This window comes from Sorex araneus, chromosome 11 (genome assembly GCF_027595985.1).
Source record: "Sorex araneus isolate mSorAra2 chromosome 11, mSorAra2.pri, whole genome shotgun sequence".
Lineage (NCBI taxonomy): Eukaryota > Metazoa > Chordata > Mammalia > Eulipotyphla > Soricidae > Sorex > Sorex araneus.
Genome location: NC_073312.1, coordinates 10,482,082 through 10,505,212, shown reverse-complemented (window position 1 = coordinate 10,505,212; position 23,131 = coordinate 10,482,082). Strand labels below are relative to the sequence as shown.

The 23,131-nt window shown below is 49.5% G+C and overlaps 2 protein-coding genes across 5 annotated transcripts in view; one reads left to right on the top strand and one right to left on the bottom strand.

Moving 5' to 3' along the window:
- HSPA12A (heat shock protein family A (Hsp70) member 12A) overlaps positions 1–4,911 on the bottom strand; it is a 125,576-nt gene extending 120,665 nt beyond the window's left edge. Inside the window, exon 1 of one of the 2 annotated variants that reach the window (XM_055119664.1) lies at positions 4,771–4,911. Coding sequence is in view for 1 of the 2 variants with exons in the window: in XM_055119663.1 (XP_054975638.1) it covers positions 4,771–4,773 (3 nt within the window). In the remaining variant the exon portion in view is untranslated. The remainder of the gene's footprint in view (positions 1–4,770) is intronic. The other variant, XM_055119663.1, reaches the window with a different exon arrangement.
- The window catches only part of ENO4 (enolase 4), a 30,068-nt gene continuing 11,708 nt past the window's right edge, over positions 4,772–23,131 (top strand). Inside the window, exons 1-9 of one of the 3 annotated variants that reach the window (XM_055119667.1) lie at positions 4,772–4,936; positions 9,459–9,587; positions 10,337–10,527; positions 12,200–12,330; positions 14,249–14,418; positions 14,508–14,639; positions 16,393–16,443; positions 18,562–18,618; positions 21,493–21,660. In XM_055119667.1, the coding sequence (XP_054975642.1) occupies positions 4,772–4,936; positions 9,459–9,587; positions 10,337–10,527; positions 12,200–12,330; positions 14,249–14,418; positions 14,508–14,639; positions 16,393–16,443; positions 18,562–18,618; positions 21,493–21,660 (1,194 nt within the window). The remainder of the gene's footprint in view (positions 4,937–9,458; positions 9,588–10,336; positions 10,528–12,199; positions 12,331–14,248; positions 14,419–14,507; positions 14,640–16,392; positions 16,444–18,561; positions 18,619–21,492; positions 21,661–23,131) is intronic. The other 2 variants (XM_055119669.1, XM_055119668.1) reach the window with 2 other exon arrangements.

Sequence of the window (23,131 nt, the reverse complement as noted above, 5' to 3'; positions counted from 1 at the left end):
ATCGGCAAAATCACGCGTGAATGTTACAGTCATGGCAAACCCGTTCCAATTTATCAGAAGGTGCTGGAAAGGATGACGGGGAAAACGAACAACTCCATTTTTTCTCCATTCTCCTTCATGGAGGAACTGTCTGACACAGCCCAGAAATTCTTTTTGAAATGCAGCATGTGAATAGTTTGTTTTCTCCGAGAGGGATTTTTAGTTTAGTTAAGTAGAAGTAGCTTGATGTGTCCTGGTAGGTTTTTTTTTCTTTTTCTTTTTGGGTCACACCTAGTGATACACAGGGGTTACTCCTGGCTCTGCACTCAGGAACCACCCCTGGCGGTGCTCAGGGGACCATATGGGATGCTGGGAATTGAACCCGGGTCGGCCACATGCAAGGCAAACGCCCTACCCGCTGTGCTATTGTTCCAGCCCACTGTCCTGGTAGTTTATCTTGGATCACAGTGACAAAACAGAAGCTCCCTAAGATGGAGAGCCCCCACTTTGGCACATTTCAATCAAGGTCCCCTGCCAGGTCCAGGGGGATGGGGACAGGATCTGGCAATTCCCAATGTCGAGCTGGGCAGAGGGGCGGGGAGAGCTCAGTGGGCTTAATCCCAGCCCAGGTTTGATCCCAAGTGCGTAAGACATTCTCCCCACACTGAAGGAGCTCTGCTTGTAGTTGGGCCTCTGTACGCTTTCCATGAATGACCACGGAAGAATGACTGTCTCCAGATGTGTAGCCGACTTCAGCCACTACCTATCACCCCTATCATGTGGCAGGGTGCCAGGGGCACTTCATTAAATGTCTTGTTCACGTTTCATGCTCAAAAAGGGTTAGGAAACTGTCCAACCCACTCAACTTGTTGAACAGTTCCTAGAAGGTCTTGGGGACACGACATAATTCTAATCTAGGTTTTTCTAATCCCCACGCAAATGTTCCTTGTGCCACACCACGCATGTCCCATAGGCCATAAAAGTGCCTTTTAATGAGGGCTCCCCAGATATGAGAAGCTACTACTCACGGCTCCATCCTCTCTATCTTGAATGTCTTCTCTTTCCGGAGGTAAGAGAGTAACAACCCTGTCCTGTCCTGACTAGCCCCCCCTGAGTATATTCTAAGGACTTTCTATACCTCTGGATCCTTTCTTTCTGCCTCCTTTCCTGCCCCCTCCTCTCAACTGCCCAGTTGAATCCATTTAGGATTAGCAGCACACCCGATCCCTTGCAAGCGCTCCCACTCCGGAAGCTTCCTGGCCACGAGGCAGCAACATGAGCATGAGATGGAAATCAAGGTCATCAAGTCATCGATGATGAAAGTCTGTACAAAACTAAGCAGATGCATGAATACATTTTTTTTCACTAAAATGCTAGTACGTACATCTGTTGGGAATAGGAATCTGGGATATTCCTGAAGAATCCTTTTATTTACTCAATCTGTCAAGAGGAATAGGCTGTTAATAAACCCTCAGCACATCAAGCAACTTTTCAAAAGGCTTCCATGGACCGTGATTATCTTGGTTTATCATCCCTGTGACTTACTCATGTGTAAGAGCTTCTGGATGTCATCAGAAGTCTCCGGAATGGAAGAAATGTATTCACTGTCTCTTCCTTGCCTACAATAGTGCCTGGCACCATAGGCATCCATTTGTTGATGGAATGACTGAAGTAAACAGTGATGGTAGATTTATTTCCTCACCCTGCATCACTTTATCATTTGAAAAGATGGAATAATCAATATTAGGGAAGAACCAGCTTCCTAATAATCTCTTTGTTGCCTCTGCTTCTCTTGCATTATTTGATTAATACCCTTCCCTCAAATACTTTTAATTTAAAATTTCAAGATTGTACAATAATACGCTCACTTTCGTATTATTCACAATTATTCGTGTATTCACAATCCTATACTGTCAATCTATGAAAAGAAAAGCCCCATCTGATCCCGTAACAGCCCTCTGCCATCGCATCCCAAACAACACAATTAGCTAAGCGTGATCCTTCAGACTCAATTCTGTGCAACAGACACAAATGGTCACCTGGACTACATTGCCAGGTCTCTGCACCCTGCTGATATGGATTTTTGTGTTCGTTTTGTATGGCCTTTCCTTCTCTTCCTTTGTCCTAATTATATTCCTTCCCTAACATGCAGGTGCTGAGTCCAAGAGAATTTATTTGCCTTTTCCCCTTTAGAGGATTCTTCCTTAACTTTCAATTCAGTGTAGATAGCTTCCATCCTTTTCCCAGGGACACCAGAGTCCCCCACATCTAAAACCCAATGCACTGTGCTCTCTCCATCAAAATCAGATGATGCTTTTTCTCTCCCCCATCAACTGTAACAGAATTCTACAAGTCATCTCTGCTTCCCGAATCCTATATCCAGTCCTTCAAAGTAATGTCCCTCTCTCTGTTTTCTCATCCATTTCTGTAAGACCTTTTCTCTATATTGTTTCCGGTCTGAGTCTCCTGAACTCTCAGTAATGAAGAATTCATCAAATCCAACGTCTGCTACAGTTCACTTATGAATTCACTACTTCTATCTTGCTTTCCCTGTACTCAGAAATCTGGATGTTTCCCACTGTTGGGGCACAAAAGAATTATCTGATAACCCCTGGGTAAAATTCAACAAGCTTCAAACAGACTGATGAGGAAAAGGAGAAAATTACTAATATGTCCTTTGGTGATTAGGGAGAAAACAGGTAAAGCTGAGTAACTTGCCTATGTGGCCACAGATAACGGCATTAGGTGAAAGCAGACAAAGAGAAGCCAGGGAAGGTCTGCTAGGAAGATTACCAAAGAAGGTTCAGTAAACTAACTGCCAATGACAGATGTAAACTCCAATGAGCAGATCAGGTTTTACCAACAAAGAGGGAGCCACCTTTAAGAGTGACGTTTACTCTTCTGAAACACCTCTTTTAAAGGTCATCTCCATTCTGCCTCCAGAGCTTCATCCATGAAGTTAACTTTTTTGCCAAAGGCATACCTTGGAATGACATATTTTATTCCTTTCCCTTCTTATGCCTATTATTCCCGAAAAACAAATCCTTATGTCCTTCCAGGCTGGTATACTCCTGACTTACCCAACTTTAAAACATCTGATTATCTTAAGTACTTGTTAAGCATTTATTCTGCATAAAATCCATTCATTTGTCAAACAAATGTTTACTGATCTGGGAACTGATGCTGGAGTCCTAGTGGTGAGTCCTTGGCCTCATGGAACACAGGACTCAAGGCCAAAGAGGGGAGATCCAGGAACACAATGATCTCAGTCTGGGCAACTTTTGGTATTTCAATGAAATGGCATATGAAGGGCCTGAAGGGCCTGGAGTTTGGCTCAATGGTAGAGCACTTGCCTCAAATGTGTGAAGCCCTAGGTTCAAACCCTGGCAAGGCAAAAAAAAAAAAAAAGTCAAATGAGGGTCTGGAGAATAACTCAAAAAGTGGTAGAGCATAAGGCAATGTGTGCCCTCCCCCTCCCCCCAGAGGTTGCTAGCTGTGGCCCTGTGGCCCCCAAGCACTGCCAGAGGAAGGGATGAGGACTCATGCCGGGGAGGGGTCCCCATCTAGTGAGGAGGAGCAGGGAGGGCCCAGTAACAGCCCAGAAAGTGGGACAGTCCCTGGACCCCGGGAGAAAAAGGGGGAGGGAGTTCAGCAGAGAGCCGTCTGGGCTCACGCAATCCTTTTTATAGCCTAGCGTATTTTTATACCTCTCTGGGTGCCTTATGGAAAATACCATTTATCAAAGCGCTTTCTCGCCACTGTGTCTCTGGGCAGGTCTGACGACTTTCCAGACAAGGTTGAAGCCCCTTCCGCGCTCTATTAACTTAATCAAGCTTAGGACCGAAACACAAACAGGCAAGGGGTGCGGGGTGGGAGGAGGGGCGGGCAGGGCGAGAGACCACCCTCTCCACCACCCCCGCGCACCCGCAGGCAGCTGGAGCATCCCGAGGCGCGCGCTGGCAAGTTACATAACTGCGCGGGACGCCTGGGCAGGAGAGTTGGGAGCTGTCCAAGTGCTGGACGCAGGGCTCCAACGCGGGTCCTCCATCCCCACTTCTCTCCCGAAGCGTGGCCAGGGACACCCCGCAACCCCGGCCTGGCTGAGCCAAAATCATTCCTTAAGATCCATCCCCACGCTGCTGCCTCCCACCTCACCTCCGCTTCTAGGGGGTTCACCCCAGGGATGCTCCGGGGTGTGTGTGGGGGGCGGGGTAGGGGTAGGGGTAGGGGTAAGGGGCGCACCTTCTCCCCTGGACAGCCCCGGCCGGCCGGGCCGCGCACTGCGCCACTGGCGCGGGATGAATGAGTCTCTGCACGGTCCCCGCTCGGGCGGGATCCTGAGTTCTAAAGTCCCTCCCGGATCAGGGGAGCGGGTCCCCCAAAGCCTCCCGGTGGGAGCTCACTATTCAAGGGGCAGCGGGTGCAGCGGGGCACCCCCTGCCCACCCCGGGGCCGGGACCCGGCCACGGCGCCCGCCAAAAAGCGCATCAGGTAGATTTCCATCTTCCCCCACCTGGAAAACCATCAGGGCTGGGGGGTGGGGGTGGGGAGGGGCCGGGGGAAAGCAATGATTGCGAGGCGGGGAAGGGCTGCTAGTCGGATCCAGGCGAGGGGTCCCCGGCGGCGGGGACCGTTACTCGGGATGAGCCCGGGAGGGGAAGGGGCGCGGGCAGGGAGCCCGGAAGCCTCGCGAGAACTGCGGCCGAGCGCGCGCCGCGTCGCCTAGCGACGGGCAGGACGCCGGCGGGGTCCCCCCCTGGCCAAGCCCCGCGGTCGCCTCGGCTCTCCTACCATGGGGGATGACGGCGACCGCCGCGGCTCCGGGAGCGCCCGGGAGCTGCAGAAGCTCCGGCGGCAGGCGATGCGGTACTACCAGGAGAACCAGGTCCCGCGCCGGCTGGAGGAGCTGCTCAACGCCACCTTCTACCTGCAGCCCGCCGACGTCTACGGGCACCTGGTAGGCGCCGGGGACCCGCGTCCCTCCAGCCCCTCTCCCCCCGCCCTGTGCTGCGGCAGCGCCGTGCGCCTGCGCTGTAGAGTCGCGCACGCGCGCCGCCGCGGCGGGGGGTCGGGCTCTGGGGGTGTGGAGGGGGTGCGGGCGCAATCGGGGTGCAGAGGTGGCACGCAGAGGCGGCCCCCCTGGAAGGGACGGCGCCGAGAGAGGCGGGAGGAAAGGGGACGCTAGGCGGGTTTGTAGCGACCGGGCTACGACTGATCGGGACCTGGCTGTTGGCCGCGCCACCGCTGAAATCAAGTGGCTGTGCCACCGCCGAGCTCAGCCTCGCTGCTGCGGCCGCTCTCGGCCCACCCGGGCGACGCGCATCTTGGCATCTGCTAGAATTTGGCTCCAAGTCTGTCTCCGAGGCCTGATACCCAGCCGGATCCCGCTGCGTCCAAGTTTTTCCGCCAGTTGCATGCGTCCTGCCCTTGGCATGCCCTTCTCTCTGCCTGGATGACGCGCCCATCCCCAGCCGTCCAGCTCCTGCCCAGAGTCGACCCGGGATTCGTCTTCTGTCAGTGTTCCCACCTCACCTCCACTCGCCCGCCCAGGGGAGAGAGCAGGGGGACCCCTCTGCCAGCCAAAGTCCCTCTTCTAGTCCCTGAGCCTCGTGCAAAATGAGAGGCACATCCGGGAGCAGTAGAAACCCCGGCGACGTCATTCTCACCCCCAGCTCCAGACCCACTAGGCGATGGACCCCACCTTCTTCGGGTTGGGACTGGAAGCAGTTTGCTTGGTGCGGGGAGGCGACCCCAAGCAGAGTAGGTGCTGAGGAAGTACCAGGCTGCGGCTGTGGACAAGATGAAGATGTACGAAGATGCGTTTTTCACGGAGTCTACCGAGTTCCGTGTGCCATGTGCTTCGCATGTTCTTTTAATAGCTCCTTAGGAGCACTGTGTAACAGAAATGAGTGTTCGTGTTTCACGGATAAAACTGACCCCATACATGTAGATAAGGGGCATTTACATGAGGGACAGAGAGTGATAGGAAGGGAAAGAGGTCTGACAGAGTGGCTGGCAGGGTGAGACTTAGGGAACACAGGATTGTTTGGGATTCTGAATCCCCCTCTCTTTCCACTGGCTCCTGCTAGGAAAAATCTTGAAGGTCAACTCCTCCGACTTCCTCCTTGTGCAGGGACACTTGGCTGTGACTTCAGCTCCATGGGACAAACCTTAAGGCTAGAAAATGGACTCATTCACCACCGTGACATTCCTGAGTCCTTTAGGCAGCAAGATGTCCTGTGACTCAGTGCTAAGCCAAGAGGAATCACTGCAGGTCTATCCTAGTTAGAATTCTGCCCTGTGCAATTGTCTATGGCTGGAGTATGTGGGAAGGTTCTGACCTGGACTTGGAGGGTGTTCAGAAAATGCCTTGACCCAAAGGCACCCAACCCCCTTTTATTATTTTCTCAGTCCCTGTGCTAGTTACTATTCTTGCCTCCTCCCTAGTTCACCCTAGTTCATCAGGACTTGCTGCCAAAGCAAGGTTCCTATTTTATTTTGATTTGAGGACCGCACCTGGCAGTACTTGGGGCTACTCTTGGCAGCAGTCAGGGGTAACTCCTGACAGTGCTTAGGGGGCCATGCAGTCCTGGAGATAGAAGCGGAGCCTGCTCCACGCAGAGCATGCTGTCAATCTGCCATGCTGTCGCTTCAGTTCCCAAAGCAAAGTTCTTAAGGCTCAAGTCTGATCATCGCGCTCTAGCTTAGAACTTCCTGACACCCACCCAGTGGTGCTTCCAGGTCTCTTCCCGTGGTAATAGCAGCCCACTGGCTTGTAGGAGAGCCTGGAATTCCCTCCTCTCCTCCCCCACTGCTTTTCCTCTTTCCTCCAGGGTAAGTATCTACCCTCAACGTCTCCCTTCTCTGCCTAATGAAATCCTAAACATTCCAAAGTGTTTTGTTTCAGTGCCATTTCTCCTGTACTCTGCTTGCATGTCGGAGGAATTCAGGGATGGGAAAGGTTTGGAGAGTAACAAGACGCTGATTGCTTCATCTTTGGGTCGCTGACTGAAAAAGACCTCAGGACTTTACTGAAACTGAAAATTTGTACCTTTTTCCTTTTGCCTCCTTTCACTCACCTTGTCTGCCCCTCTCCCATACTCTAGTAATCATCATGTTTTGAGAATTTAATGATATTATATAAGTACCCAGAGGTGCATCTGATATTAATTTTACAAGATTCAATGTGTGGATTCCTGCTATAGCAGACACTGTGACGTGATACGGTGATAAGCAAGACATAGTTACTCTTCCAAAGTAACATCCGAAGCACTTAAGTTCCCTCTCTTGTTCTGTTAGCATCACAATAGGTGGTTTCTTTTTTTTAATTTTTTTAAAATTTTATTGAATCTGGGGCCGGAGCGATAGCACAGCGGGTAGGGCGTTTGCCTTGCACGCGGCCGACCCGGGTTCGATCCCCGGCATCCCATATGGTCCCCCAAGCACCGCCAGGAGTAATTCCTGAGTGCAGAGCCAGGAGTAACCCCTGAGCATCGCTGGGTGTGACCCAAAAAGAAAAAAAAATTTATTGAATCATCGTGAGATAGTTACAAGCTTTCATGTTTGGGTTACAATCGCACAATGATCAAACACCCATCCTTCCACCAGTGCACATTCCCCAACACCAATATCCCTGGTATACCCCATGTTTCCTACCCTCCCCCTGCCTCTAAGGCAGACAATATTCCCCATACTCTCTCTCTACTTTTGGGCATTATAGCTTGCAACACAGATACTGAGAGGTCATCATGTTTGGTCCATTATCTACTTTCGGCATGCATCTCCCATCCCAACTGGTTTCTCCAGTCATCATTTTCTTAGCGATCCCTTCTCTATTCCATCTTTCTTCTCCCCAAAAGTCCATGGCTTTCTTATATACAAATAATGAAAGAGAAGAAAGAGACATTAAAAAAGCAATCCCATTCACAATAGTACCTCAGAAAATCAAGTACCTGGAATCAGCTTAACCAAAGAGGTGAAGGACCTATACAAGGAAAATTATGAAACACTACTTCAAGAAATAAAGGAGGACACTAGGCAATGGAGACACATCTCTTGCTCATGGATAGGGAGAATTAACATTATCAAAATGGCAATACTGCCCAAAGCACTATACAAATTTAATGCAGTCCCTGTCAGGATACCCATGACATTTTTCAAAGAAATAGACAAAGCACTCCTGAAATTTATATGGAACAATAAGCCCCCACGAATAGCTAAAGCAGTCCTTGGAAAAAAGAAGATGGGTGGTGTCACCTTCCCCAAACTCTACTACAAAGCAGTAGTAATTAAAACAGCATGGTATTGGGTAAAAACAGACCTGCAGACCAATGGAACAGAGTTGGATATCCTGTCACAGACCCCCAAGTATATGGCCACTTAATCTTTGACAAAGGAGCAAGAAATGCAAAGTGGAACAAGGAAAGTCTCTTTAGCAAGTGGTGCTGGGAAAACTGGATAGCTACCTGAAATAGGTGGTTTCTTAAAGGATCATCGTGCAACTTGGAATCCAACTCACTGTAACATGACAAAATCAAAGGCCAAATCTTTTCTCTCTCTTGATTCTGTCCAAATTCATCTAGGGGCTTTTTAGCAGATAGCTCTCCATCCTTAAAGTTCCTGGATGGCTTGGAAACTGACTCGCCTATTTTTTTTTTTTTTTTTGCTGGGGCACCACCTCTGTGCTGGCTTGCCACTCTTGGGGATTCAGTTGCCTGTTGTGTAGGTTGAAGCCATTTGTTTCCTACTAAAAGATCAGAGGCCTGGTCTGCTAAGCGAACACTGAGCCCAGTACTAGCTGGTAACCAAATGGGCACCGAGGACCTGCCTTCCCTTTCCCTTCTTCCTCCTTTCTTGAGCCCCCACTTCTCCAAGTAGACACACCATCTCTGATCTTTCTACTCAAGCACTGAGCCCACTTCTTCAGCATCATTCTTTCTCCAGTCTCTTCCTGAGACAAATCCAAGGCCAGCCATCTGTGGTTGCTCATCAGTCTCTGCGTCAGGCTCTAATAATCTTGGAACATGTTAGTTTTATGCACAGACGGTGAGTGTAGTACAGCCGCTACCAAAATCTTCATCATTAAAATAGGAGTTGCCTTTTGGGGATGCATACACCTGGGTCCTCGTAAGGTATCTTAAATTTGCATGTATGGCAGTGTTCTTGGGACAGGTAACACTGAGATCTGTGATAGGATAGGGTAGGAAATGGAGTTGGCTGGGAAAGCCTGCTCAGAGACTATACTGAGAAAATGGGTGGAACTTTCTGTTGAGAGTTCGAATGTAATAGATAGCCTCGTGCCCTAGTCTGTGTATCAGGCTCAATCCCAACCTCCAAAGGGGAAGTTTGTGTGGAGGACTCTTGGAGAGGTTCAGTGAAAAGTGGAAAAATGTAGATGATCTTTTAAATATGAATGAGATGTGACATTGTGATAGCGACATGGTTTATTTTTTTCACATGTGTGTATTGACATGTTGTAGGCAAACTGCTTGTCTGAACTGGCAACACCTCCCACCATCTGCAAGGTAGTGGGGAAGAATGTCCTGGACGGGCTGGGGTTTCCAACCCTGCAAGTGGAAATCTTCTGCACCGTTCAGAATTCCCCCAAGGTAAGAAGCAGCTGGAGCGTGTTCTTGTGTGTCCTGGCCCCACTGCATTTATTAGCACTTCTTGTCCAAATGGGGGGGGGAATGAAAATTTTATAGTTCAGTGCTTATGAAATATTCATGCACACAGACAGCATATCATATCCATGAATCATATACTCCACTGAAATGGACCCATTCTATCTTAGCATTACTTTGGTACAGAGCTCTCATGCTAAAGATGGGGCAAGATCAGTAGAGAAATGAACTGAATGAGGATAGTTTTGAAACTGACATGAATGTGAGTTGTACACATCTAGATAGGTTTATATATTCACAGAGTATAGAGAGATTTATGTAGTTGTGTAGGGCGCTCCATGTAAGAGAAAAATTCATTTGAATGATTTTTTTTTAATCATTTCTTTTCACGGCTACATATTTGTTAGAAATCATTTTGTGCCTGTCTCTGGGAGGGGCCTAATTAGGATGAAAGCGTACCCTTTTAACTTTTCTGGAGAAGGAGTGATAAAAACAAGTTCACGGGAAGGATTTTATAAGGGTATTTTCTCAAGGTAATAATTTTCCACGTTCCTTGAAGTTGAGTTCTATCGTGTCTCAACAACTATAAAAAGATCTCAAAGGAAATTATAGATTCTCATTTTCCCTTTGAAATTGGTGATAAAATATCATGCACATTAAAAGCCAGTTTAATTCAGGCTCCCGTTTTCTGCCAGAGCGGGGGGAAATGTGGAACAGGCTTGTATTCTTTTCAGAACATTTGTTCCACGGCGATCTCCACACACTTTCAAGTGCAGGAGAACTCCCCGTCTGAGCTGCTGGAGGTGGAGGAGACGGAGCGGTCCGAGGAGGTGAGCACAGCCCTGCAGTGGATCAATGAAGAACTTTCAGAGCAGCTCCAGGGCCAGAGACCCTGCAACCAGGCCGAGGTGGACCAGCTGCTCAGGTAGCCCCACAGCTTTGATCAGAGACCCCGTGTACAGAGACTCTGGGCAGCTGACCTGCCCGTAAGGCGGGTGTGAGGGGCTTCCAGGATCCGTACAGCTAGGAGTCCACAGAACCATGTGTGTTAACTTAGCAACACTTAGCATAGTGTTCATCAAACCCTGACGTTAGAATCCTGCTGAGCCTGGTGACATAAGGCCTTGTGACCTCTTTTCATAGAGTTTACCTGGAATTCAGTGAAAATATTTCTACCAGGGGGTGGAACGATAGCACAGTGGGTAGGGCATTTGTCTTGCACGAGGCCGACCTGGGTTTGATTCCCAGCATCCCATATGGTCCCCCCAGTACCGCCAGGAGTAATTCCTGAGTGCACGAGCCAAGAGTAACCCCTGTGCATCGCCAGGTGTGACCCAAAAAGCACTGTAGCACTGTCATCCCATTGTTCATCGATTTGCTCGAGCGGGCACCAGTAACCTCTCCATTGTGAGACTTGTTGTTACTGTTTTTGGCATATGGAATACCCTACAGGTAGCTTTTCAGGTTCTGCCGCGTGGGTGGGATACTCTTGATAGCTAGCCAGGCTCTCCAAGAGGGATGGAGGAATCGAACCCAGGTTGGCCATGTGCACGGAAACCCAAAAAGAAGAGCAAAAAAGAAAAGAAAAGAAAAAGAAAACATTTCTACCAAGGAGCCAGAGAGATAATACTTGGGAGTAAGGTGCTTGCCTTGCCAAGGCTGATCCAGGCTCAGTCACAGCCCTGCCTGAGCCCTGAGCCCTATCAGGAGTAAGCATAGCTGGGTGTATCCCAAAAACTAAAAATAGAAGTTTCTCCTGCTACGGGCTGAGAATCCTGGTGATGACCTTTGCCTCTGTCCACCATATCCTACATCACCTTTGAGTTTCTCCTGTCTGTCTGGTAGTGACAGTTGCGGGGGTGGGGGGGGCGTATTTTCCATTCAGACACAGCCCAGGCCTGTCATGCCTTGCCTGTAGTTGGCTCTAACATCTATGACCACGTTGTATCTATGTTGCCATCCCTGCCAGGCCCATGTTAACATGTTAGCATCACCTCTCTTTTGTGCAGTTCTGAAGCCACGCCCCTCTTGGTCAAACAAAGGTTCACTGGATTCTCTTTCCTTAGGTCTCATTGTATGTTTAATTGTGCAGAAGATCACATTTTTTTCTTGCTTAGAATTAGATAGAATCTTTATTTTTAGTAAAAATGGTTTTTTGAGGGATAGAGTTGGGCTCACATTTGGACTATTTTCTGCCAAATGATGGGAAAAAAGGAAGTCTACCCCAAATGTTGCATTTCAGCATCTTTTCTTAAATTTTTCAATTTCTCACAGTTATTCAAAAGGAAAAATTCAGTAGCCTTTAATCAGTTTATAGATTCTAATTTTACTTTACAAACACAATGCTCAAACAATTAAAATAATAGAGCATCTGAATTCTTTTCCGGACCAAAAGTAATTTCAGTTCTTAAACACAGGCTTTATAGCAGCATCATTACATTGGGGGACTTTGGATATTGAAGCTGGTTTGTTCTTAAAGAGCTAAAAGGGTGTTAATCTGTAGACTGCACTGGGGCCAGCACTTAAACACAACTGCAATGCAAGTGACATCCCTAAATCATTCCACTGTAATTTCTTGACACTGTCTTGCCATGAAGGACTTTCTTTGAAGAAAAAGTACAAGAAGATAAGGAGAAGAAAGAATTGGAAAAGAAGATATCAGCCATGCCCGTCCCTTCAGCTACAACATCCTCCATTCCACCAGCCAGAAAGAAAGGGCAGAAGGCAGGTAGGTGGCTCACTTGAAGATCCTTAGTGACAGATCCCTGAGGTGGGAGGGAGGGAGTCTGGCTGCCTTTCCAAACTAGAAACTCTTTGTTCGTTTGGTTTGGTGTGGGCCCACACTCAGCGATGCTCAGAGGTGATTCCAGGTTCTGAACTCAGGAACTACTCCTGATGGTTCTCAGAACTCTGTGGGATATCAGGACTGAGCTTGGGTCTGCGGTGTGCTTCGCTCAGATGCAGGATGAGCTCCCACCAAGAACAATCTATCTTGCCCACTTCATGTTTGAAGCTACCGGGCTTGACAGGCAGGGCTTTATTACCCCAATTGCACCCTCTGATTCTATTTGCCAGATAAAAATATTCCTCCCTCAAGGGGCCACAGAGCTAGTACGGGGTTAGGGCCTTTGCCTTTCAGACCCAGGTTTAATTCCTGATGTTCCCCTGAGCTCACCAGGAGTGATTCCTGAGTGCAGAGCCAGAGTAACCCCTAAGTATTGCTAGGTGTGACTGAAAACCAAAGCCACAGCAAAATATCCTTCCCCCAGGGGTGAGCATTTGGTGAACAAGGTGGCAGCGTTGAGAGAGGGAAAAGGCAGGTGGCATGTACGTCTATTTCTCCATGTGCTTACACAAAAGCCACTCACATTTTAATGATGTTCTTTGGTATGAATAACAAACTTCATCTCAGACCTATGTCATGGAACAATACAAAATTTTCTTTGGAAAACTGTCAAATTCACTGTCACTGTATCACTGTCATCCCATTGCTCATCGATTTGCTCAAGCAAACACCAGTAACGTCTCCATAGTGAGACTTGTTACTGTTTTTGGCATATCAAATATGCCACGGATAGCTTGCTAGGCTCTGCCGTGTGGTTGGGATACTCTTGGCAGCTTGCCGGGCTCTCTGAGAGGGGCGGAAGAATCGAACCCAGGTCAGCTGTGTGACTACTTAAAGAAGTAAATTTCCCCAGGGGCACCAATGTTGTTTTTTTTCTTTTTGGTCTGAAAAGGAGACAATAGGCCAAATAAGTTTGGGAGCCTCTTACCTACATTCACTGTAGCACTGTAGCCTGTCAAATTAAATAATCCAAATAATCCCAGCCTTAAAGTTATCATGGCATCTCATGGTGATTCAATAATAAAAATTAAAACAAATATTGGGGGGGAGTTATTATGGCTGGGGCCAGAGCGATAGTACAGTGGGGAGGGCATTTGCCTTGCATGCAGCTGATCCGGGTTTGAGCCCCAGTATTTTATATGGTCCCCCGAGCACTACAGGAGTAATTCCTGAGTGCCAGAGCCAGGAGTAACCTTTGAGCATTGCTGGGTGTGACCCAAAAAAACCAAAAAAACAAAACAACAACAACAAAAAAGAACAAATGTTATCGTGGCTTTCCAGTATATTGCTAACCTTGGCCTGTCTCAAGCATGTTATTTCTGGAGCAACTGTTGGAATGAGTGCTAAGAAACTGTGCTGTGTGTTCCTGTCCACGGAAAGTCCATGCTGTTTTTGTAACACCACTCAGGGGCGAGCTCAATGCCCAACTAGCGTGGACACCATTGAATAGGAAATAGACGGTTCCAGAGCAACTCCTGGAGGCATGTAGATTATGTTGAACTACTTGTGTGTTTTAGCTCTTAGATTCAGACCTAAGGCTTAGATAAAGGGATAGGAGTTGCCCAAGCAAAGTGATTGTGAAGCTGATATCTCAGGAAAAAAAGGGGAAGGCACTAAAGGATGGAAGGTGGCCTCCTGTCATGGGTCTTGACTTCGTAGGTGCTTGGTAGGTGCTTAACTTGGAAGGGTGCTTCACGCTGCGTCCTTCCTCTGCCACCCACGTAAGCAGAGCATGGGAACTGCCTCTCTGAATTGGGGCCGTGGAGCTGGACTCCTTGGCCTGTATTTCCGCCTCCCCCAGGGAAGAAGGAAGCTCTGGTAGAGAAGCCCGTGACCCCCGCTGAGCCCGCCGAGCCTGTGCTCTGCGGGAGCCTGGCCATCGGGGCCGTGTCCCTGGCCATCGCCAAAGCCAGCGCGGTGCTGGCCCACAAGCCTCTGTACCTCAGCATCGCAGCGCTGAAGCACAGTGAGGTGAGATCCTGTTCTGCCCGGTGCCCAGGCCCAGGGGGCGCCTCGGGACACATGACCACCGCTCTTTCCCCGGGGTCTGCCCACTCCAGGAGCCGCCGACCAAGCTCACGGTGCCTTTGCTGATGGTCACTATGCTCAGCTGCGGCAAGTCCTCACCGGGGAAGCTGAATCTGATGAAAGAAGTGATTTGTATCCCCCACCCGGGATTATCAGCTAAACAAGTACCTGGATTTTTTGGAGGGGGAAGAGGGAGAGGGAGCTGGGGCTGTACCTCAGAAGCCAATCATTACCGAGCTCAGGAGCGACCCTTCTCAGAACTCAGGGGTCCAGGTGGTACCAGGAATTGAACCCGCAATGCCTTAACCCCTGTGCTATCTCTCTGGCCCTCTCAGACTGTTTTTTTCCCCTTGAAGAAAATAAGACTCTTTCCTCAATGAGCTTTTACTGTAGGTCCCCCAGGTTTAAGATACTAAAGGCAGAGGAATGAAATATGGTGAGAAAAATATTTTAGAAAATCAAGAGTCGTGGGAAGAAAGAAGTCACATGGAGGTCGGGGAGCGGTGGGGGTAATCAGAGGACGGACTCCTGAGTCACCTCCTGCTGGGGACGGAAGGCATTTGAGTAGCTTTGCTGCATAGAAGGAGCTGGGTGGCTTTTCCTGGTGTGGGGGTGTGGGGGGGAGAGTTAAGGGCCCTTCACGGGCGGGGCTGTGCCCTCCAGCAGAAATAAGAGGAAGCTGATACTTTCTTGACAACCCATTCCCCAAATGAGAAAGCCAGGGCCGAGCAGACCACTCATGCGTGTTTGTGGGACTTAGAATGGAGGAGGCCTGAGTCACAGCTCTGTACCACTCCGGGGTGTGTGGAGTGTGGGTGTGGGTCTCCCACAGCCCCTCTGGGTCTCCCACCCGATGGGCAGTCCAGAGAGTCACATGGTGGTGTCCTCTGACGAATGCTTGCAGAAAAGGTGCAGGACACTCCATCCGCCTCCAGAAAGGATTCGGGGTGGGGGGATTCCCAGATGGTGCCCAGAGGGCCTGGGGTACCTCCTGGGTTCAAGGTGGGGATCCTGAGGACATGATGAGGCCCACACCCTGAGGTGCCAGCTTCCACCAGGCCACCACGGCTGTGCTCGGGGCCTTTAGGGCTACCTCTTGGGTGCTGTGCAGGGCCCAAGTGGCTCTAGGGACTGAGCCGGGGTCAGCAGCACGCCAGGCACGGGTGTCAGTCTCCAAACCGTCTCTTCTGCCCTGGAGTGATTATTTACCTAAGCACATGAACAATTTTTTTTTCCCCTTTTGTCTTTTGGACCATACCCAGCAGTGCTCTGGGCTTACTCCTGACTCTGTGCTCAGGAATCACTCCTGGCAGGATCTGAGGGAGCCTACAGGGTACCAGGGATTGAACTGAGGTGAGCTGCATGCAAGACAAATGCCCTACCCGCTGTGCTTTCTCTCCAGCCCTGGTCAATTCTTTTGTAAAGAGAATAATCATGGCTTTGCAATTTACCAGCCGTGGGAGCATTCCTACCCAACTCGCCACCTGTCAGGTCCTTTGGGTACCAGGGTCTTCCCTGTGATGAGGAACCTAGTGGGCACCTCTAGGTGCTCACCCACCTGCCCGTGCCAATCCCACGACCCCTTTCCACTCGGTGAGTGGTAGTGGATTCACACGGTTTCACACCCGAGGTTGAGGATCCCTTGGTGATCTGTGACAAGAAGGCTGGTCAGAGAGTGAAAGCGAATGAACTTGAATTTGATCCAACCTCCTAAAGCAGTTAGTTCTTGAACGATGAGGAAAAGAAATGGAGCAAGACAAGCTCTACTGACCTCCACCAAGGCATAACAAGTCACCAGCCAGGACATTGTCTAGGCCCCTTACGAATGCAGAAACCCCTTTGAAACCGCACGTGGGTCTGTCGTTCTGTCTAACGTTTCTCAACTGCAGTCGTGGAAGATGGTCATTCTACTTACAGGGTGTGGCGATGCTTCTGGAAGTCCAGAAATACATTAACAGAATGGAAATGGTATGTAACAAGAGCCTGTTAGGTATCTCATGGTGGGTCCTTTTGAACTTCCTGTGTTGAGCTTCCATTCACGATGGAATGACACAGTATTCTGTCTGTTTTTGTTCCCCTTCCCTTCCCTCTATTGTTGTTCCATAACCAGAGTTTGTGCACACTTGCTTCCGGTGTCCAGGGGACCCCAACCAGCAGAGCCAATGGATAACACTCAGCTCACGTGGCTGGAATTAGGGGTCTGACTCGCTGCCTCACCAGCCTCAGGCTTACAAGGCAGGTGCTTTGTCACTGAGCCATCCCCAAGCCCTGCACTGTTGTTTTGAAAACTGGGGTTTCCTCTAGGGGTTTTCCTTGGCACCCAAGCTCAGAGAGGCCCCCGTTCGCTATGGATGCAGTTTCTCTTTTTATTTATAAAATAATTCACATTTTATTTTTATTATTATTTTTTAATGAATCACCATGTAAGTCTGTAAGCTACAGACTTACAAACTTTTGTGAGTACATTTCAGTCATACAATGATCGAGTACCCATCCCTCCACTGGTGTCCATTCTCCACCACCAATGTTCCCAGTATCCTTGCTCTGTGGCAGGTACATCCCTTTTACTCTCTCTCTCCTCTTGGGTGTTAAGGTTTGTAGCACAGGTACTAAGAGGCCGTCATGTTTGGTCCATACTTAGTGGTCCCTTCTCTATCCCAGCTGCCTTTGGGTGCAGTTTCTAAGGGTTCTTAACGATCGTATTTTGATTTTTGAAGCAGCTGGCTCCAGGCCCAGATCCTGCCTTTTATGAAAAAGGTCTGGGACATGAGGGGCAGTTCGGTGTCCACGTTGGCTGAGGCACAGACCTGGCACTGGGCTCTGGCCCTCTTGGGGAGGCCCCAGAGCAGGGAAAGAGGTACGCGTGGCGCTGGCTGTCCCCTCCAGTGCGAGGCTGAGACCAGGAGTGGGGCCCAGTCTTTGGCACTGGGGCTTTCTGAGAAGGATCTGGTTTTACTGGGGAATAAAGTTAGATTCACAGAAGCATCACAGTGATGTGACAAGCACTGTCTGTAGCACTGTCATCCCATTGTTCATCGACTCGCTCGAGCAGGCACCAGTAATGTCTCCATTGTGAGACTTGTTACTGTTTTTGGCATATAGAATATGCCACAGGTAGCTTGCCAGGCTCTGCCATGCAGGCGGGATACTCTCAGTAGCTTGCCGGGCTCTCCGAGAGGGGTGGAGGAATCGAACCCGGGTCACCACGCGAAAGGCAAAGGCCCTACCCGTCATGCTTTCACTCCAGTCCAAGCACGCACGTGCTCCCTACACAAGGCGAGGGCCCTGCTTCGGTGTGCTATCACTCCTGCCAAGCTCTGAGAAGGTCCCTTTGCTTTTGATTTCCAGTTGACATCACACACACACACACACCTGAGCCACAAGAGCTAACGGGTGTTTAGGTCCTAGCGAATGTCAAGTCTGACCTGTAGGGGGAAGCGTCCAGGCTCAAGGAATAGTCATGACACACATCACACACCTGTGGAAGTAAAGTCCACCTGCGTGTTATTCCTCAAGGGCTCAGAGGACACGGGGCGGGGGGGGGCACGCTGCCAGGGACATTCAGCCTCCGAGCAGGACGGAAAGACTCGCTCCCCGCCCTCCATGGGACCGCAGGCTGGGGACGGGGAGTACAGGAAACGCAGGCCTGAATCTGGGGAACGGTTTGGGCGTATGAAGGCCGCAGGTGGCAGGCATGGACGGTGTGTGAGTGTGAGAGTGAGAATGCGTGTGTGAGAATACGTGTGTGTGAGAATGAGTGTGAGAGTAAGTGTGAGTGTATGAGAATGAGTGTGAGTATGTGTGAAAGTGTGAGAATATGTCAGACTGTGAGAATGAGTGACTATGAGAATGAGTGTGTGTGAAAAAAATGAGTGTGAGAGTGTGAGAATGTACGTGTGTGTGTGTGTGTGTGTGAGAGAGAGAGAGAGAGGGAGAGAGAGAGAGAGAGAACGCGAGCTGCCAAATAGCTTGACTTCATGTGACTGGCTAGACTTCGGAGCACGGAACAGCCCAGAGGACTTGAAGCTGTTTATTGCCAGGCAGGTGTGAAATGTCTCAAATGATGCTTTTATCTTCTGTTCACAGCTGCCTTCTCCAAAAACAGAGACCAAAAAAGGGCTTGATGGAGGAAAACGAGGTCAGGTGAGGGCCTGTATTTGTTCCCGGTCCTCCCTACTCCCTAGGGCACTTTCTCCCTGTCTCCCTGCCTGACCCCCCTGCAGGGCGAGCACTGTGGAACGGTGCAGGGGTCTGGCAGGAGTGCAGAAGCCAGTCCCCCTCCCCCCACCCCACAGAAGGCCTCTGTCACCCCAGCTCTCCTGGCGCAGGCTGCCTGGCCCTCACACCAGCAGCTGTCTGGACAGCGGGTAATAGGATTGCACATTGCACGGGAACCCCAGAGGTGAAGTATCTGGGAGGCTGAAGGGTCCCCGTCACCAACTGAAGGCAGAGTGGAAGCTTTAGGTTTCGATTCTTCGAAAGGGAGAGGGGCGTCGGCATGGAAAGATGGTCTTTTCTCTCACCTGACCCCAGAGCACACGCCCCAGTTCACCCCAATTCCTGACACGCTGCTGCAGGAGCTCAGAGACGGGCAGTTTTCCTGAGGAAACTCGCCACACTGGCACAGGGGAGCAGCTGAGCTTGACCGGTCAGCGCCTCTGGGCACGATGGTGCCCAACAGTCAGGCCTCGCTTAACCCCGGCTAGACACGGCCACTGTGAGCCAGACTGGAGAGTCTTTGCTTCTCCTTGCTGACACGATAATGAAACAAAGGGCCCTGGACACCGGCTCCAAACCCATCGGATGTCAGAACGTTCAGGCTACAGTTAGGACCCCCATGAAGAACTCTGGTGATGAGGCAAAGGGTACACAGGCGGCTCGGTCACAGGCACAGTCCCCATGGCTCACAGTCCCCGTGGCCACCCCCTGCCCTTCCTGGACATCTCAGCAGGAAGAACCGGGAAAGGAAGGTGAGAATGTGGTCAAGGTGAAATATTCCTCCTGTAAACCCAGAGAGAATTAAGTGAATGCCCGGCAGCCACGTGTGTTGGAATAAGCACAGCCCGCCAGCATGAGGCCTCTCAAGGGGAGTTGGGGGGTGGGGAACAGGCTGTGCGTCTCCGTGCTTTCCTTCAGGCTGGCGGGTGTCCACGGGCATTCGAAGAACCTTACACGAGCACCAGCTCTTGTGATCAGCTTTGCCTTTCACTACCTCTGCTGCTACCACTATCCACTGCTACCTTGGCTGCCGTTTCCTCTACTACTTCCTGTTCTCTCCTCCCCTTCCCCTCGCCTCCTCCCTCCTGTTAGACACTGATGTCCCCCCCAGGAGTGTCACTGGTCTGCAGGCCAGCGCTCCAATGCTAGGTTCTAAACAGGCCACCATCCTGGCATCAACGATATGGTGCTACAACTACTCTCTCTGGAGTAAAATTTGCTCCAGAGGCGCCAGAATTAAGGGTTGAGTGTTAAGGCACTTGCCTTATAATCGCCCGGCCCCAGTTTGATCCCTAACATTGCATATGTTCTCGCTGAGCACTGCCACAGTGAGTCCCAAGCTCAGAGCCAGAAGTAAGCTCTGAGCATTGCCGTGTACAACCCAGACTCCACACCCGATTCCCCAGTCAGTTACATGTTACTTAACTCTTTCTAAAGTAAGGGTAATACATTTCTGTCATCATGGGACTGATGTAAGGAGATTCTATTCACTTAAAATAGTACCTGGTATTTAGTGAGCACCAATTGAGTGTTTTATTTTTTTTTAACTTTGCAACAGGTTTTTATTTCTGCTTTATTATCTATTACAGTGTTTAAAACAAAATAAATTAAACAATTGAGTGTTTTAATCAGCTCAGGAGGCTATAATAAAATTCCTCGGTGAATATACAGAATTCTTCTCGACTGTGGGTTTACTAAATCAAAGAATTGATACTTAAAAAATGGGGTGATTCTCACAGTTAACCAATGCTGTCACTGAACAGCGTAGAAAAGGTAAGGTTATTCATGTAGGACACTTCATAATTATTGATAGTGCTTCAAGTTCCAATTGCAGAGTAACAGTTTTATTTATTTTTTGTTACCAGGGATTGAACCCAGGCCCTTTTCATGCAAAGCATGCTCTTTACCCCCCAGCTACACCCCTCACGTCAGCACTGCCGCCATCTATGCTAAGGCTGACCCGGCGAGCAAGGGTCTCAGGGGCCTTGGACCTCCCGGTCTTCCACTGCCATCCATCCCCAGTGCCCTACACCAATTAACACTTGAATCACTTTTAAAAATAAAGCCGGGGCTGGAGCAATAGCACAGCGGGTAGGGCGTTTGCCTTGCACGCGGCCGACCCGGGTTCGATTTCCAGCATCCCATATGGTCCCTGAGCAGCGCCAGGGGGTGGTTCCTGAGTGCAGAGCCAGGAGTAACCCCTGTGCATTGCCGGGTGTGACCTAAAAAGCAAAAATAATAATAATAATAAAAAAAATAAATAAATAAAAATAAAAATAAAGCCTTCCCCGAAGGAGGGTTATATATGTAAATATACCCTAAACATTTTATTCTAAAGGAAAAAGGAACACGGGACGCGGAGTGATGGGTGGGCAGCTCAGGTGGGAGATGGATGGAGTTAGGAGGAGGGAGGGGGCTCAGACAGACACCCCGCCCTGGTGCTCAGGTGAGCCCACGGACAATGGCAGAGACAGGGAAGAAAGGAACTGGCATTCCCCATCAAACTCAAACGCCCGGTGAGCAGGTGCCTCCCTGAGAGGGGCAAACCTCTGCCCAGAGGACACGCAGCGACCAGCTGGCCCTGGAAGGGGCATGAAGAGGCCCTCACCCAGGAGAGCTGTGTCTGGGGAGACACAGCCAGTCTGTGCAGCCTCCCTGGGCCTAAGCGGGCTCTCCTGAAGAGGGACAGGCCAGCCTGTCCGTCTCCCCAGCCCCGAGCGAGCTCTCTTGACTGGAGAGCGGTGTCTGGAGAGAGACAGCCCAATGAGCGAGCTCTCTTCATTGCTTTGACCCTTGCAGGCCCAGACCTCTAGCAGGATATCCCACCTGGGCTGTCTCACCATGGGCTGTGACACGCTGGAGCAGCCTCTGCAACTCATCCAAGGCATCTGCACCAACCTGGGGCTGGAACTGGGAACCCACCTGCACCTCGGCATCAACTGCGCCGCTCAGGAGCTCATGGACTACGTGAGTTGCCTTTGCCAGCATGAGGCTCGTCCGAGGTGCCCTGCTGGAATTCCAGAGAGCTGCTCGGTATTCTCCAAACAATCCCAGTTCGGAAATGAGTGTTCCAGGAGGGGGCCAGATAGAAGTGGATTTGAGAAAGCCAAGTTAGCTCCTGACCAGAGAAGCATAGAATCGTATAATTTCAAAACAAACAAACAAACAAACAAACAAACGAATAGTAGAAAATATCCTAAGAGTCCTATAGAGAAATTTTGTGGTCCAAAAAAAAAAATGATGAAGGTGAAATGCTTACATTGCAACCATGAGAGCTGCTGAAGAGTAATTTAACAGACTGGTGTGTTCGGCTGAGTCCAAACAATCATTTGGTTGGTAAAAGCTGAATTTGTCAAGCGTGGAAAGTGGATTAGTTGTGAGGGTGACTTGATAAGCCTCCTAGATGCATGGTTCTTAGAGTTTCTGCTGTGACTCACTTTTTAAATTTGAAAAAACAATTCCATGTTATTGAATTTTATGGGGAGTGTGCTTTTATCCAATTAAATCCCAGGCAGGGTTATTCAGCACAGGGGTTAGAGAGCGCGTTAGCAATGAGACTTCATCTGGGGACCACACCTCCCGGAGGGAGTAATTTTTAAAAAAAGAAAGAAGGGGAAACAGATTTATTAAAAAATGTTGCAGCCCTTGCTTCCTCGGAGTACTATACCAGCAATTAACCTTTAAACTTGGGAAATTGGCACATTAGGGAAGTGATTGGAACATTTCTCTTACATAGACTCTTATTTCCCATTTTCAAACACACATGGCCACATCCATCTCTCCTAAAGTGTGCTGTGTGTCCTCTGGTGATGATGGTGTCTCGGTAATGCACGCCCAACCCAGAGGACATGACCAAATGGGACTTCACTTTCATTTGCAACGTCAAAGGAAAAGTTGGACACGATATGAGAATCCTGTCTCAGCTGCTTTCTAGAAGTTCTTATACTCTTCTAAAGAAACTTAAGCACTTAAAGAAATGTTGAATGTCATTTCCTCTTTTCTTATCTAATGGTTGGTCTCTCCGCCTACCACTAAGAAAAATAATTGCTTGTTTTCATCAGCATCCTATACTGAAAGCTATGAATGTACAGGCTGCTAATGCTAATATTGCTTATGTTCAGTAAATTGTATTCACTTGGTATCAGAAAATTCTTAACAGTGGTGTTGGTCCAAAGTCAATAGCATTGTAAGTGAAATGAGTCAGAAAGAGAGGAACAGACATAGAAAGACTGCAGTCATTTGTGGAGTATAGAATAACATCACATGAGGCGGACACCCAAGGACAGTAGATACAAGGGCCAGGGAGATTGCCCCGTAGCTGGAAGACTGCTCCATGAGTGGAAGGGAGAAGGCAGATGGAATAGAGAAGGGATCACTAAGAAAATTATGGCTGGAGGAACCAGTTGTGATGGGAGATGCATGCCGAAAGTAGATAATG